Source organism: Adiantum capillus-veneris, chromosome 4, assembly GCF_014529385.1.
Source record: "Adiantum capillus-veneris isolate H3 chromosome 4, ASM1452938v2, whole genome shotgun sequence".
Lineage (NCBI taxonomy): Eukaryota > Viridiplantae > Streptophyta > Polypodiopsida > Polypodiales > Pteridaceae > Adiantum > Adiantum capillus-veneris.
This window is the reverse complement of record NC_140934.1, coordinates 149,677,060-149,691,216: the sequence shown is the minus strand read 5'-3', so window position 1 is coordinate 149,691,216 and position 14,157 is coordinate 149,677,060. Positions and strand designations below refer to the sequence as shown.

The 14,157-nt window shown below is 41.5% G+C and overlaps 2 protein-coding genes across 2 annotated transcripts in view; one reads left to right on the top strand and one right to left on the bottom strand.

The window, feature by feature from the left end:
* The first annotated feature begins 648 nt into the window (after positions 1-648).
* Positions 649-3,095, top strand: LOC147460152 (uncharacterized). The gene is made up of 2 exons (XM_086511264.1): positions 649-1,266; positions 1,579-3,095. The coding sequence occupies exons 1-2, from the start codon at positions 837-839 to the stop codon at positions 2,724-2,726; spliced, it is 1,578 nt and encodes a 525-aa protein (XP_086367390.1). The 5' UTR covers positions 649-836; the 3' UTR covers positions 2,727-3,095.
* Positions 3,096-5,884: 2,789 nt separating this feature from the next.
* The window catches only part of LOC147460151 (delta-1-pyrroline-5-carboxylate synthase 1-like), a 31,134-nt gene continuing 22,861 nt past the window's right edge, over positions 5,885-14,157 (bottom strand). Inside the window, exons 11-20 of the mRNA XM_086511262.1 lie at positions 11,261-11,347; positions 11,089-11,175; positions 10,891-10,987; positions 8,653-8,756; positions 8,501-8,576; positions 8,275-8,425; positions 8,096-8,164; positions 7,573-7,639; positions 6,761-6,831; positions 5,885-6,589 (exon numbers count right to left, since the gene is read on the bottom strand). Coding sequence (XP_086367388.1) covers positions 6,460-6,589; positions 6,761-6,831; positions 7,573-7,639; positions 8,096-8,164; positions 8,275-8,425; positions 8,501-8,576; positions 8,653-8,756; positions 10,891-10,987; positions 11,089-11,175; positions 11,261-11,347 — 939 coding nt within the window. The 3' untranslated portion in view covers positions 5,885-6,459. The remainder of the gene's footprint in view (positions 6,590-6,760; positions 6,832-7,572; positions 7,640-8,095; positions 8,165-8,274; positions 8,426-8,500; positions 8,577-8,652; positions 8,757-10,890; positions 10,988-11,088; positions 11,176-11,260; positions 11,348-14,157) is intronic.

Here is a 14,157-nt window from a genome sequence, read left to right as displayed (position 1 = left end):
CTAGCCCTGCTCTTTTCAACTGGTTGTTTTGATTTTTCAACTGGCTCATGGCACACTTTTCCAGAACAGTGCTTAAAACCAATTGAAAGACATCCATCCTCAACCCACGAGAGAGAGAGAGAGAGAGAGAGAGAGAGAGAGAGAGAGAGAGAGAGAGAGAGGCAATCCATTTTATTAAGCAAAACATCTTATTAAAAAGAATGAAATGCTTACACATGACAGCAAAAGGAACACATGGAGCATTTATATGGGTAGTAGACGCTAAGATGGAAATCCAAAATGGTACCACATGGAATGTTGAATTAAGAAGTGCAAGGGAATTTCTTTTTATTTTGTGGATAATGACAAGGTGTCACCATAGGATAACAAAAAATTGTGTTGTGAAAATGACGGGGACAAATGATGCAAAAATGCTCTCTCTCTCTCTCTCTCTCTCTCTCTCTCTCTCTCTCTCTCTACGCAAAGCATGCGTGCATGTGAATGTGTAGTAAATAAGGCCACAGACACACGTGCTCCAAATTCACCGACTTGAAAGGAAACATCGTGTGGGAATTCCTTTGGATTTTAACTAATCGTGCTGTAGGCCTATAAGGTCAACATGCAAAGGTGTAATAAACTCAATACCGCCCTTTAACTCAAGCAAGGTCTCTTGAACCTTAGGATTTTGAGAATAAATAGAGCCTTCGCTATTTTTACACGACGAACGATTGTTGATGAGCAACATTTCTCTCTCTTAGAAACGGGGGAGAGAGAGAGAGAGAGAGAGAGAGAGAGAGAGAGAGAGAGATTTAGGCGGCTGCATGCTCATTGCTTAACCCTTAAGAGAAAGTAGGTACATGCACATAGAATTCAACCAGATTCCTTTGATGTGTCTTATCTCAATGCAAGCTGCTGGAGCAGCTGCAGCTGATCATGGAGAAGACGATAACCAGGATGAGCTTTCCAAAATTATATCTGCTTTATCCTATGTGTCCAGCGCTTCTTCACCCATCACTAGCACCTCATCACCTCCACCTCCACTAGCTGCAGCCGATCAGCAGTACGGCGAGCTCGATCTCTTTGACCAATCACCCCTCGCAGCGTTGTCAAAGCAGAGTCGCTATGATTATGAACTTTTCTGCGCCAACTTCCCTTCTGCTGCTACTGGCATAATGAAACATTCAACAGATGATCACACAGACTTGCATAGTGGCTATGGTGGCCAGCTTTCTGCCCCTTTTTCTACAAGCTTGGCAAGTGATGGCACACCACAGACGCAAGCACAAGGTAGCCCTCTTTCTCTTTATTGATTTGCAGGAATCTCATTTATTAATAGCCATTATAAGCTGCTACATTAAACCTTGTTATCTATCTGTGATTAGTATATAATAAATGAATCAGTAGCACTTATTTTTACAGTAACCTTAGAAAAAGGGCTCATGGAACCTACTGTATATTTTTTAACCTAATATCAAAGGCTCATAGTATAATACAATCCATAGCCTAATAATTTACTTATAGAATAATTAAGATGCTATACTTTACCTTAAAAGAATATCACACTTCAAATCAAGAGGTCTTCCTTGGATGCCATCGCAGTTGATGATGCTGGAGACGTGATACAAGACGCAGCAGAGGACGTCGAAGAGACACAACCCACTCAAGATGAGGCCATGGAGGCTCTGCATGCACGGAAAAGACGGTATCGAGGTGTGAGGCAACGGCCTTGGGGGAAGTGGGCAGCTGAAATCAGAGATCCAAAAAAGGCTGCCCGTGTTTGGCTAGGCACCTTCGAAACCGCAGAGGATGCCGCGCTTGCCTATGATAATGCCGCTATCAAGTTTCGAGGTTCTCGTGCCAAGCTCAACTTTCCGGAGCGAGCTCACTTGCTTCGAAACAATCCCAATTTTCAAAATCTTCGGCAACAACAACCAGCTTTGTTGTCTGGCAGCGGCCAATCAAAACTCGCGAATTTACATTCCTCTGCCATGCTTGGACAAGAGATTTCTCCATGGGGAACTCATCAATCAAGCAATGACCCTATGTTGCTACGCGCACACAGCTTACCCGTCATGCGTGCGACAAATTATGCATCTAGTCCTGCAGAGCTGAATTCCTTTTCATCTGATATCAAACCCTTCTTCTTCAACTCCAATCATGAAGCCTCACACAATCCATCTCAATTTAACACAACCATCCGACCCGTTCTTACTCCACAACAATACTTGACAATGCATGCACTAGCTCACAAGCAGAGACACCAAGAGGTAAGCCATACAATCCAACCACATCTTTCAAGCGGAGCTAGCTTATTATCATCACTTACGAATTTTCAATATCGGCCGCAAAATGCTTGTGATCAGACAAACCTACCATCACCAATCATATCGACATCTCAATATAGCCAAGGTGCATCCATGGCATCCCAAGCTCCCTATGTGGATAATCAATCGTACGAGATTGCTAGAAGTTTGCAACATCAGCAATATGGTCACCATGTGCTTAGTCATCCGACGACGACTATGATGACGGATTCCTTTGTTGGCTCATCAAATGCAATAAAGCAAGAGCAAGGTTTGTATGGTGAGATTACTCTATTAGAGAAGGTATTAGAGGAGGCTAATAATTCCGCACAAACAACTCATATGTATCCACACACAGCTTCGCTCTTGAGACACCGCCACCAAAGTCCTATACAATTGAGGAGTGATTTTGATACTTCTCACATGATCAACATCAATGGGTGAATCTATGTTGCATATATCAACACATCCACCACAAGGGTCTACATCGTCCCTAATTGATCCTGAAGTGCGAGGCTTGAATGAGAATACTCAAATTCTTTCCAACACTGAAGGTGACAGAAGTGGTAGCAGTTCGAATACTGACTCTCGGTGGCCTTATTTCAATGTTTGATCCTTTCTCATTAGCTCGCATTTCTTGAGAGACATGTGCTCATGTACCGAGATTAGTTTTGAAAGTGTCAATTTGGATGTTGAAACCAAATTATGTAGCTTTTTATATCAAACACGATGATTAGATCCTATTTGGGGAGCTTGGTCTCTTATTGAGATCTTTGTGCTCGACTACAAATGAATAAGACAAGATTAATGCCATTTTTGAGTTGTTAAATTGTTTCATTAATATCAATGGTTATTAGACCGTATCAAATCTAATGTTCAAGCTACATGTGATTTCTAGTTCTAGTAACTGGTGAACATGTCATGTATTTGGACGTGATGAACACTTGTGCCTTTTTTTAAATGTCCAATGTCAGCAAGGTAACATGATGATATATCTTAATCTCTCATTAATCGTGCAATGATTAACCCATCTTATTTTCACCATTTTTATAGTGCAAAGAAGACTACTTGCCATACAATTTTGTATTTCATAAACCTGGGTTATTATTACAATTCGTTTGTACTTTAAGCAAACAGAAATTCGCTTTGTTAAATTCATTCCTAACGCTAAAAACATGTGAATGATTGCTTGTAAAACATGCAAATGACTACTTGCACAGTGTTTTCTTTACATATCAATGCAATAAACCACATGTATCTAGGGGAAAAGAAAATTTAGAAGAGTAATACTAGCCCTTGGCGCATTAGCAAGGAAGAATGACATGCCCAACGTTATAGACTTGGGAGTAAAGCCAAGGAAGCAATGTCTTGTTCATAGCGAAGACAACAGAAGATCAAGGAAAGGATAAAGAAAGAGATAAGTGTGGCGACAATAAGGAGCCCCAAAAGAGGGGGGGAAAGAGTGAAAGAGAATGACTGAGTTAGAAGTAAACATGAAGAGAAAAGACGAGGAATCCAAATGGATCAAGTTTGTGATTTGCTAGCATTAGTAGCTATGTTTGCATTATCTTTAATATGAGTATTAGTTGATAGCAACACACTTAACAACTACTTGTAGCTAGCATCATGTTGTGAATCTTGAGTTCTAGCATAAAATTAGCCCTTTATTGCATGAGAATGTATTTTTACACCAACTAACTTTTCTCTTTCAACAAGTATCATAGAACACCTAACGATTGAGAGAAAAGGTTTCATTTACTAACTAAAAACATCATTTTTTTGCTCACAAACTCAATAAATAAACATGTAGTAATCACGTGTAGATAATATGGATAATTCAAGTCGAGTAGATAACAATTTACTTGATGTAAAGGTGGTAAAGTATCTAAGACAAGAAGCTACTGAAAAGGGGACTATTGTGCAATTTGATACGATTAAACCATCGCATCATTTTAGTTGGTAAAATGTACAATATACTAAGAGAGCAGCTAGATGTGACATTTCATGTACTGCAACTAGGAACTACCAACAGTATCGAGAAGACGACCAGCTTGCAGCTTAAACAACCAAATGGATATGTTATCTTTAAATCTTTTGTATGTGAGGAGGATACACTTCCAAAACCTCATAGCAACAACAAAGTTTGAGGTGATGAGCTAAGGAGGCACATTGTGACAGAGAAAACATCATGAATTGTTTTCAACGTTTAAACCTCTACAGCAATCATACAACATTACTTGCCCATTAGTACAACAGGTGGAAATTGTCGGTAGTTGCATCTAGGGCACCAACACGCATAAATTTCAGAAATCTCATCAATGATAACGCTAAAAAACTATTGATGTGTATCAAAAATCGACATATTCCAAGAATCTCTTATCTTAGCCATAATCTTACATGCTACAATATATTCACCATAACTACAATAGTCACCAATTTAAAATTTACATTAATTTTCTATATGCAAAAATTGAAACAATTTTAAGAGGCGGAAAAAAAAAAGTCGATGTTTTGAGATCCCTAATTGCAATTCTGTATGATGTTAGGTTACATTAATATGAAGCTAATAATGAGTTCTATCGGCTCTGAAGATGTTACTCTACCCAAATCAACCGTTGTCATATCTTGCTAGCAGGAAATGCTGGCAAACATGGTAATTATATGACTTAAGGTAGGCCATGCAAAGAAAAGAATAAATCAATTAACCCAACCATCTTTTCTTCTTGCTAACAGATGCTACTCTTCCTCGATCAATTTAGTTGATCTTGATAGAAGACAACTGCCCATCCAATCTGGTCTCAACCAAGAATAATTGGAGTTATTACAAAGCGACATGCCACGTGTGAGTAGCCAAAAAAAGCATTATACAAACATCATGTGTTGCTCTCATTCAAATTTGCATATTTTCTAAAATAACAATTCAAAGGGGCTACTTGTTCGCATTTATTAGGAGATGACTAAACTAATTTACACGGGCTCTCATCATGCCATGTCATTTATTTTAATGCTTGAGAAATTGGCTTATTGATTTTCTGTGATAGCAAGTTGTAGAATGTTATGTCTTAGTAGCATACATCTTGAAATGTGACTGAGAGCACTAAAGCCCTAAAAATGTAACTATTGAGAAATGCAATTATCATGCGATTTGGATTGATGTTGTAAACCTTTCCTAAACCAATAAAATCAACGAGGGTTTCTTTGAATGGTTTATGGAGGCACTTCAAGAAGCTGTCCTAGAAGTAAGCGATGCAGAACTTGTGCCTATAAATGTAACAAGTGCATGTATCTACTTTTGGTCAGAACCACGTTTGTGAATCAATAATAATCAAAAAGCCATATTGCCATGTTAGTGTTTCTCAATAAACAATCCTTGTCTTTTTGCCTTGTTACTTCGGGTGGGGCGGGGCAGGGCGGGGGAACCAACAGACCATCCTTAAGAGTTAATTTTTGTTGCCCAAGAACTAGCTATCATGTGCATTCCACGACTACTCACTCAAGTAGTCATAAACTTCCATTGCTTTTTCTTCTACTGAGGCCGAGTTCAAAGCAGCATGTTTTTGTTGGGATTTATCACACAACCAACGGAGGGTAAACAGCAGGCAAAACCAAAACAAGACTCTATTCGAATGCCCAACACAACTACAATAGTTTGAATTGAAATTAAGTATCAGGAGGCAGGCCATAATACCAAGAGTAAAGGAAGCTAAGATTCAGAACAAGCAAGGAGCAGAGAGGGAAAAGAAGAGAAGACAAGCCCACAGTCAGACATGACAAGGGCTTGAGGGCTTCCTTGGTTTTCATGATTCCTCTCTTTTAAACCTTCCATCTTCTTCTGGTTTTGAGTCAGAGCTGCATTAACTTCGGACCACAGACATAGATAGCTCCTCATAAATTAGTCCGCATTTCCCATTTTCTTAGAAGCTTCTAAATTGTCTCCGCTTGATGAGATTGGCAGATCTGCTTGGAACAAGCACAAACATTACAATATATTTGTGCAAACCCCTAGGCTTCGCCCCGCAATTGCATTCTACAAAATACTTTTGTAGTTACATTCCTCTGTGGTGTAACTTTCTCTTATTTTCACCTTGGGTCTTGCCCTTCAGGTGCTTTTTTATATAAGCAGGCTGGTATATACAATTGAAAACCTTTGTAAACACCTCTTTGCGATCAGAGGCATTCAAGCAGTGCCATTGGAAAGAGAATCCTTAGAATGCAAGGTGCCTTTGTCATCTGCAATATTCAACTCTTTATGCAGATAGGTCACCCCACAGTCTCCGTCTACAACTTGTCCAGTCCCTCGTAGCAACCTGCCACATGCGCGCGCGCACACACACAGAGAGTAAGAGACGAATGTAAGCGGTGTATACCTAAGATAGTGTCTCAAAATGTGAAAAAGTACTGTTGCTAAGGACAGCCAAAGAAAAATGCAATCATCATCAAGCCGACGAACCTTATCTACAAATGTAAATAAACCTCACCATTTTGTCGTGAGTAGACCTTCCACTCCTACAGGACCACGAGCATGGATCCTACCTGTACTTATTCCAACCTGTGGCATGATGGGAATGTAAGTTATTGAAGCAACAGTCATGAAAAGGGCCTACACCAGAAAGAGATCCTTGCCTTCTATGTTGTGGCAAGTAGTTGGATAACAGATAATGAGAACTACAACTTATATCTCAATATCAATTGAAAACAAGTCATCAAAACTGAATTGAACTAAGTGAACGGAGATGGAGAAGATGTACACGCAAGCCGGGGGCCTTGAACCGCCATTGTCAAAGCTTCTGGTTGGGAATTTGTTTATATCGCTTAGTTGGATACAATTAAATGAAAGGTCCCTCCAATTTCAAGTGCTCAGGGAGTTCACACAGATACTGCAAATCGTATGCTGCGTGTTCTTACATAATAACGCACACTCGCACATGCAATGGTGACAGGGGCATCCCACTCGGACATCTTCTTCTGCATCTCCCTTCAATTTGTTCAATTCAATTTTTATTACTTATTTTCAATTGATTTTGGAATATAAGGTATCTAAGCGTGCAAAATTTTGTGGTTGTCATCTGACCACTCACCGCAAGTGGTTACACATCCGCGATCCCAATTTTACAAGGTATCATCCAAAAGCTCTCTCTCATAATATTTCTCTCATGGCATGTGTGTGGGGTATCACTAATAATTGATTGAGTTTTGAGTATGAATTGTATGAAAGCATGAGTGTGACAAGTGTGTATTCGCATGTACTGTTATACATGAAGAGGGATTATAAGATTGGATGGAGTATTACCTCAGCTCCAAGTCCAAACCGAGCTCCATCACAAAACCTTGTGCTCGCATTATGAATAATTACAGCACTGCAAAACAAACAGAGAATATGACATACGCAACCTAAAACCGATAGCATTGAATGCAACTAGCCTCAAAAAGCTCATAACCTGAACTTCATTTATCCAAAATGCTCAAAAATCTGCAGACAGGAAACCAAACTCTCTTTGTCTATGTCACACTAGTATCCTCTTCAAGCATCTATAATACTAACTGCTTTGTAAGCAGATATGGCAATGGTGCAGCAAAAGACCAAGGAGTCGGACTCAGATTGCAATGCAACTTTACATAGGTGGGGGTTTCATGCATTGCCCACCCCTGCAAAGTTTCGTTGCCATCTGACACCTTCACGTCGGTCCTATGCCACATAGCCAGAGTGCTGTTATAATAGACAATTGTACTTCAAGCAGGGCTATTACCAAGAAGAAAGTGAATCACAACGATCTCAACACTAATGAAAGACATAAGGCAAACCCATCTTGCACCTGTCTATTTGATTCAAAAAGACTTCTGCATTCTTTTGGTCTTCAGTGACAATGCAATCTGTATGGGCACTGCAACCAAGCAGCAACATCTTGAGTCTTTGAGAAGCATAGAAACTTTGGCAAACACTTAACAGATGTTCATGAAGCTTACCACAGATACTGCAACAGCTGTAGCTTACCTTCCATATGAATGAATGTGATCTATCGCAGCATAGACATCCTTAACAACTTCCACAGTGCAAGCTAGAGCATTGTACTCAAAATGAAAATCTGCTGCTTTCGGCACGCTCAGCAGTTCTGAGGCTTTTGAGCCACCATACACTTTAACACCTGCAAAAAAATCCCCTCCTTTGAGCCACTGCACAACATAACACACGCAAGAAACGCTCCTTCCTGATAACTTGCCTCTTGACTCGAGTGATGAAGCAAGGTAACCAACTGCTCCAGATTCAACAAGATCTTCATGCACAAGCAAAGTTTCCTGCTCAATTCGAAAAAATAAGAGAGAGTCTCGAAGAGAGAAAATAAAATCCTAACAAGCATCAAAAAGCCCTCACCATTGCATTGCAAGCAGCTGGATAGTCGACCTTAGCGTCTATAACTATCTTCTCTGCTTTCTTCAAATCAGCATACTTGTCCACAAAGACATGACAGATGCCATCTGACAGAGATGAAGCTTGCAACAATTCATCACCAGATATATAAGATAATACAAACATATCTTACACCTAGAGCCAATTTCAAGTATACTGCACTAGATCAGTCAGCAGTCATTACATGAGCGTGTTGAAGTTTGAAACCGCTTAACCTTTATTTTATGTTATTTCGTTTGGCATATATGAGAACCAATCTAAAAGATGCCTATGCTATTGCACTGTAAACTATGATTTACTTTTTTGACATGATGGTAGGAGCAAGACAATAGGCACAGAACAGCTATCTAAACGGTTTACAAGACAAGCTCTCATCCAGCTTAGCATTATTTTGCACCAAGTGTGATCATCGATGGTAGCTGAATTGGGAGTCGGGACAAGATCGATCTCATCAGTTGGGCATTGCATGCAGAACAGGTTTAAATGATTTCTTGTGGCGCGAGAAGTATCCATTTTTGTTATGTTAGATGGAGAATGGGACTCAATCCTCGACCCAGGATACCCTTGGGCGGTCCTTTACATTGCTACCAGAGCAGTTCCTTCATGGTAGAAATTTCTGTTGTGTGGAATATCCGTCAAGAACCATTGCCTGGCAGTCTACCTCTAAACTCTGTGCAGGAAACAGCTCTCGTGGCCATAGAAAGCTGCACCATTTTGGATGAAGCTGCTGCGTTCCCTGAGGTGTAGAGAAAGGCCCCATACTGTCCATGGGAATCATCAGCCCATGAAAGATTGTGGGAACAACAGGCTGCACTTCTTTCCCAGAGAGAGAGTTTTTATAAAACTTTTAAAGGGTCTATTTTAGTCAACTAAATTGAATGTTGCATCAGCAATAAGTGACTATGCAATCAAGATTGTGAGAGGGGTTACACAGCCGATGTAGAGGAGGGTAATAATAAGAGTAAAAACCAGTATTCAACATTAAGTAGAGAAATACATATTCAAAACTATTTCACAGACAAGTTGCTACAGTCTGGCTGAGAACATAATGGCTGAAATGAGGAGGGGTTAAACTGGTACATTAACAAAGATGTCACATACTCATGCCAAGATTCAGGTGGCATGATTGACATATCTTCTTGGCCCCTTTTCCAAGCCTTTCACTATCCTGACTCACGAACAACTCATAGATCTCTGCCTAAAGCTTGGCTAGATAATTGCTCTTCCTCTTTCCACAAGGAGGCAGAAGAGCCCCCTCGCTTGTTTATGTGACCTAAAGCCAAAAGTGAATTCCTCCTGAAAGTTAGCACAAGTCTTGCGACACTTATCACCGTACAAACTAATTTTTGGGATAAAATTTTGATTCCTTGGGAGGGAAATGTAACATCAACATAATCACCATGTTCACTGATGAATGGCCTTCCTAAGGTGAAGAACATACAGCATAGGCTGAAGTTTGTAGCATGCCATATGGTCCATAGATGGCATAAGAGCACGGTTCCCCATTGAGGTGAGCGCTAGTAATCATACGTTGTCGTTGCAAAACCTCCTTGGCAATCTGGAAAGTCTGTGCAGCTAATGACCCTCTTAACAACTTTTGAAAACATGGCACAACACGTGCTCAGCAAAGAGGACTCGAGTGGTCATGCTGCACTCTGCAAGCATGTTTGTGAGGAACTTAACTGACCGACATATGTATTAAAAACCTAGAGTTAATGCACCAGCAAAAGAGGGAGTACTTAACCTCTCCATGACATAGTATATAAAACAAAAAGGATCTCCGATACATAATCTAAGCATCCACTTCTAGGACGCTTAACCTATAAAAGCACAAGTAGATTGCCAAAGAGCGGCATGAGAGTCGTGGAATGGATTGTGGAAGATTATGAAAAAAAAAAATGAACCAGTTTCTTAAAATGAAAGGAAGACCTAGTCCTCTGAAGAGAATAATACAGAGGGAGACCAAACAAGAAATAGTCCAAAATAGGAAAAAAACGAGGATTTTCATTCACAAACATCTGTTACTGTCTTGCTCAATATGTTACAATCAAAATAACAGTGAACAACTCTTGCTTTGTAAGTTACAACTCTTGCCGTGAATCCAGCATGCATATCAAGATAAATTCAGACAACTTTCCAGAAAGAGGGAGAGGTGCAGCAAAAGCACAGGATAAAGAGGAAATGCATTTAACAAAAACCTACCAGAGTGACCAAGAACAGGTATCTTTGTGGATTCTTTGATTTGGGAAACAAGCTTGTTGCTTCCTCGAGGGATAACCAAATCTATAACATCATCAAGCTACTTCCAAAAGAACAGACAAAGTCAACTTCATGTTTCAAGCTCAACAAAAAAGCCTAGATTTACAATCGCCAACTAACACCATCAACATCAAAGTCTACCTTGAGAAGATCAGAAATCTCGTCTCTTGAAGTTATGTGCCCAATTAATTCTCTCCCAACTGACTGGGGAATTGCATCTGTAATCACCTGGAGTTGAGCTCAAATCAGTAACTTGAAGTAGAAGCATGCAAAATAAACAAACTCAAACAAAAGACTAGCCTCCCCTTGGTACCTTGTGCAATATCATGTTTGAACGAGCTGCTTCCTTTCCACCCTTCAAAAGAAGCCCATTGCCAGTTCGAATGGATAAAGCAGCAATCTAAAAATATCAAACCTGACCTCATTAAAACAGTAAAAAATCCCCTGCCTCCCTCTCTTTTTGTCACAAACTGCTGATATGTCAAGCCACTGACGACCCTAGATGGTTGGGCTCCCCAATCCTAACCCTAGCCAACCTGCAAATCTTGGCCGAGGGGACTAGAACCCTAGCAGAAGCAGCAGAAGACAAAGTTCTCGCCAACTTACACATCCTCGCCGAGTGGCCTATAGGATTAGGATTTTAACAACTTATGGGACCCCATCCGATGGGGCCTAAAAATAAAGCAAACACACACACACACACACAAATAACTTGTGTAAATGTTGATGACGTGGCAGTTGTATGGATGCCCACGCTTTGCGTTGCTGACGTGATAGATGTATGGATTTTCATGAAACGCGCTGGCAACTTTGGGTGATAGCTTTTGGAATCACATGCTTTTACATGTGATGCTTTTCACGTAAACTGCTTTTGATAGGAACCCTCTTGCATAAATGTTTTGTACACGCGTTTACACTACGGTGGGCATCTGGCATGACGAGCATGTAGTTCTAGGTTAGAGGAATCCAACGAGCCATTCCCCACGTCAATCGGATTCCTGGGTGGGTAGATGTGCCATAGTTTCACTCGAAACTTAGCCCTGGTCCAAAACTTGGAAAAAATTTAATTAACGATTTAATTTGTTGGATTGGTGGACAGTTTGCCCTACCTCAACCTAAAGAGATTTATAAGCCCTACACCTAAGCTGCCAGCAATTCCAACACATTGTGGTAGCTCTAGCAAGGAGGCAGAGGAGCTTCAGCGTTTAGACTCCAGATAAGCCTAGCGTTTTCAGCCCTTCAACGTTTTTGGATTTCAGCCCTATCGCCTGCAGATTTCAGCCATACCAGCCAGCGTTTTTGGTTTTCAGCCCTAGTGCTGCAGCAGTAGCAGATCAGTCTAGCGTTTTCAGTTGTCAGCCCATCATCCCACGACGGAACGGCTCGAAAACTGTCCTAGCAATTGCCCGTTGCGGTCATGTACTTCGGCAGCCCATCCAGCCTCCCCTCAGCCATTCCTTCACCGGCATTGAGTGCTCCATTGATGTATTTTTTGTCTTGGTATTACCTTCTTGCTTGATTCTTTAGTAGATACAAAGACGCACCAGATCCGAGACCCCCGATTCTCCAAAGGATGCGTCCCTTCGCCCAAGAGCCGGACCTGTTCGGCGAATAGCCATGCCTCTTCAGCGAATGGCTGCACCTTTACGCCGAAGGGTCATGACTCTACAACAGAAGGACACGACTATTGGCCTAGAGTCATGTCTCTTGACTTATGGTCATGTCTTTTCATCGTGTCTCTTCAATTTCTATATAAGAACACCCTTGTAACACATTTCAATCAAGCAATCAAACACAGAGTCTTCTAAGTCTTATCTTTGAGTCAAGTTTAAGTTTCTAAGTTTTAATCATGAATTTGAGTACTTAATCAAGGATTAGTACAGTGGTATCAAAGCAATTTTTTTCCCGGGACCCAAAGGTTGTGAGCCTCTCACCCTCACTCCTACCCTCTCCCAGAGTTGTATGGAAGCTGAAGAAAGGTGGTACACGCACACATACGCGAGCATGAGGTAACAAGTATCTTTCTGTTTCACTTATACACATAAAGAACAGACGCAGATGTGTGAGTGCGGCATGCCAAGTACCCGGTAAATTTCCGGCAAACTTCTCTTGGTGACCTTTCATGTGCCTCTTCATCGGGTGGTGTCCCTTTAGATTTGCGCTCACACCTATTCACGTGAAAGGGTAGCACCTCTTCACCTTGGTGGCACCCTTTCGCATATAGGAGTACTTGTTTGTAGGTGTGGCACTCTCTCAGATGGCAGCTGAATACCTTCGTTGGTGCTACACATCAACAGACACGCCTCCTCATGAAAGGGCACCATGGAAGGGCACCCCTTCACTCTCGTCACACCCCTTCCCCCCAAGAGGTGCTACTTACCAAGCAATGGAGTCTCCAACGGGCAGCCTCTTCACACGGCTGAAAACCCCTCACGCTGATTTGCTAAAACTCTGGGCTGGGCTGCCCCTTCAAAAACCTTTTGTTGGAGGCATGCCCCCCTGCGTGCCTCTTCGCGGGCGTCAACCAGATGGTGCCTCTTCGCGGCAGTAGTGATGGCCTTCATGTGGCATGTGCTGCCCTAGCGTCAAAGATTTCCCCCCCGTGACCTGCCTCTTTGCACACGCGCTGGATTGCTGGAATCGCTGGGCTGAAGCGCTGGCTGAAACGCTGCACTTCTTCGCTGGCTTATTGTTTTACATAAGAGAGACCAGCAGCGCAAGGCATTTAAGTTATACATAAAACTCAATTTTAATGAATTAAACTAACCCTACATAATAACCTCTCATGTGAGAGCACCCCTTCCCTTTTAACTTACATAATTAAAAAAAGAATGAAAGCCAGCAGCAGGCATTTCCACGCTGCCCATCTCTCACCTTTTGGTGCTGGCCCCACCAGAACACTTCCTAAGCTAGACTGACTGGACTGAACTGAACCCTTGTCATGTTGTAGCTTGTCCACGGACACATAGGGTTGGATGTGTCACGTGACTCTCTCTCTCTCTCTCTCTCTCTCTCTCTCTCTCTCTCTCTCTCTCTCTCTCTCTCTCTCTCTCACACACACACACAAGATATACTTCCACGCTAGAGACTGATTTAGTCTATGTGGAAAAGATCTATAATAGGATGTGGGCAGCCGAGCCAGTATATACTATAGAGGAGATTACTTCTCAGTTAACAGAGGTACTACATGGAGCAGCACAAGAGGCATAC

Excerpts from the sequence above, each read along its gene's own strand:
- LOC147460152 (XM_086511264.1), top strand. The coding sequence starts at position 837 with ATGCACATAGAATTCAACCAGATTCCTTTGATGTGTCTTATCTCAATG. Across the intron at positions 1,267-1,578 it reads ACCACAGACGCAAGCACAAG|TTGATGATGCTGGAGACGTG; the intron begins GTAGCCCTCTTT and ends ATGCCATCGCAG.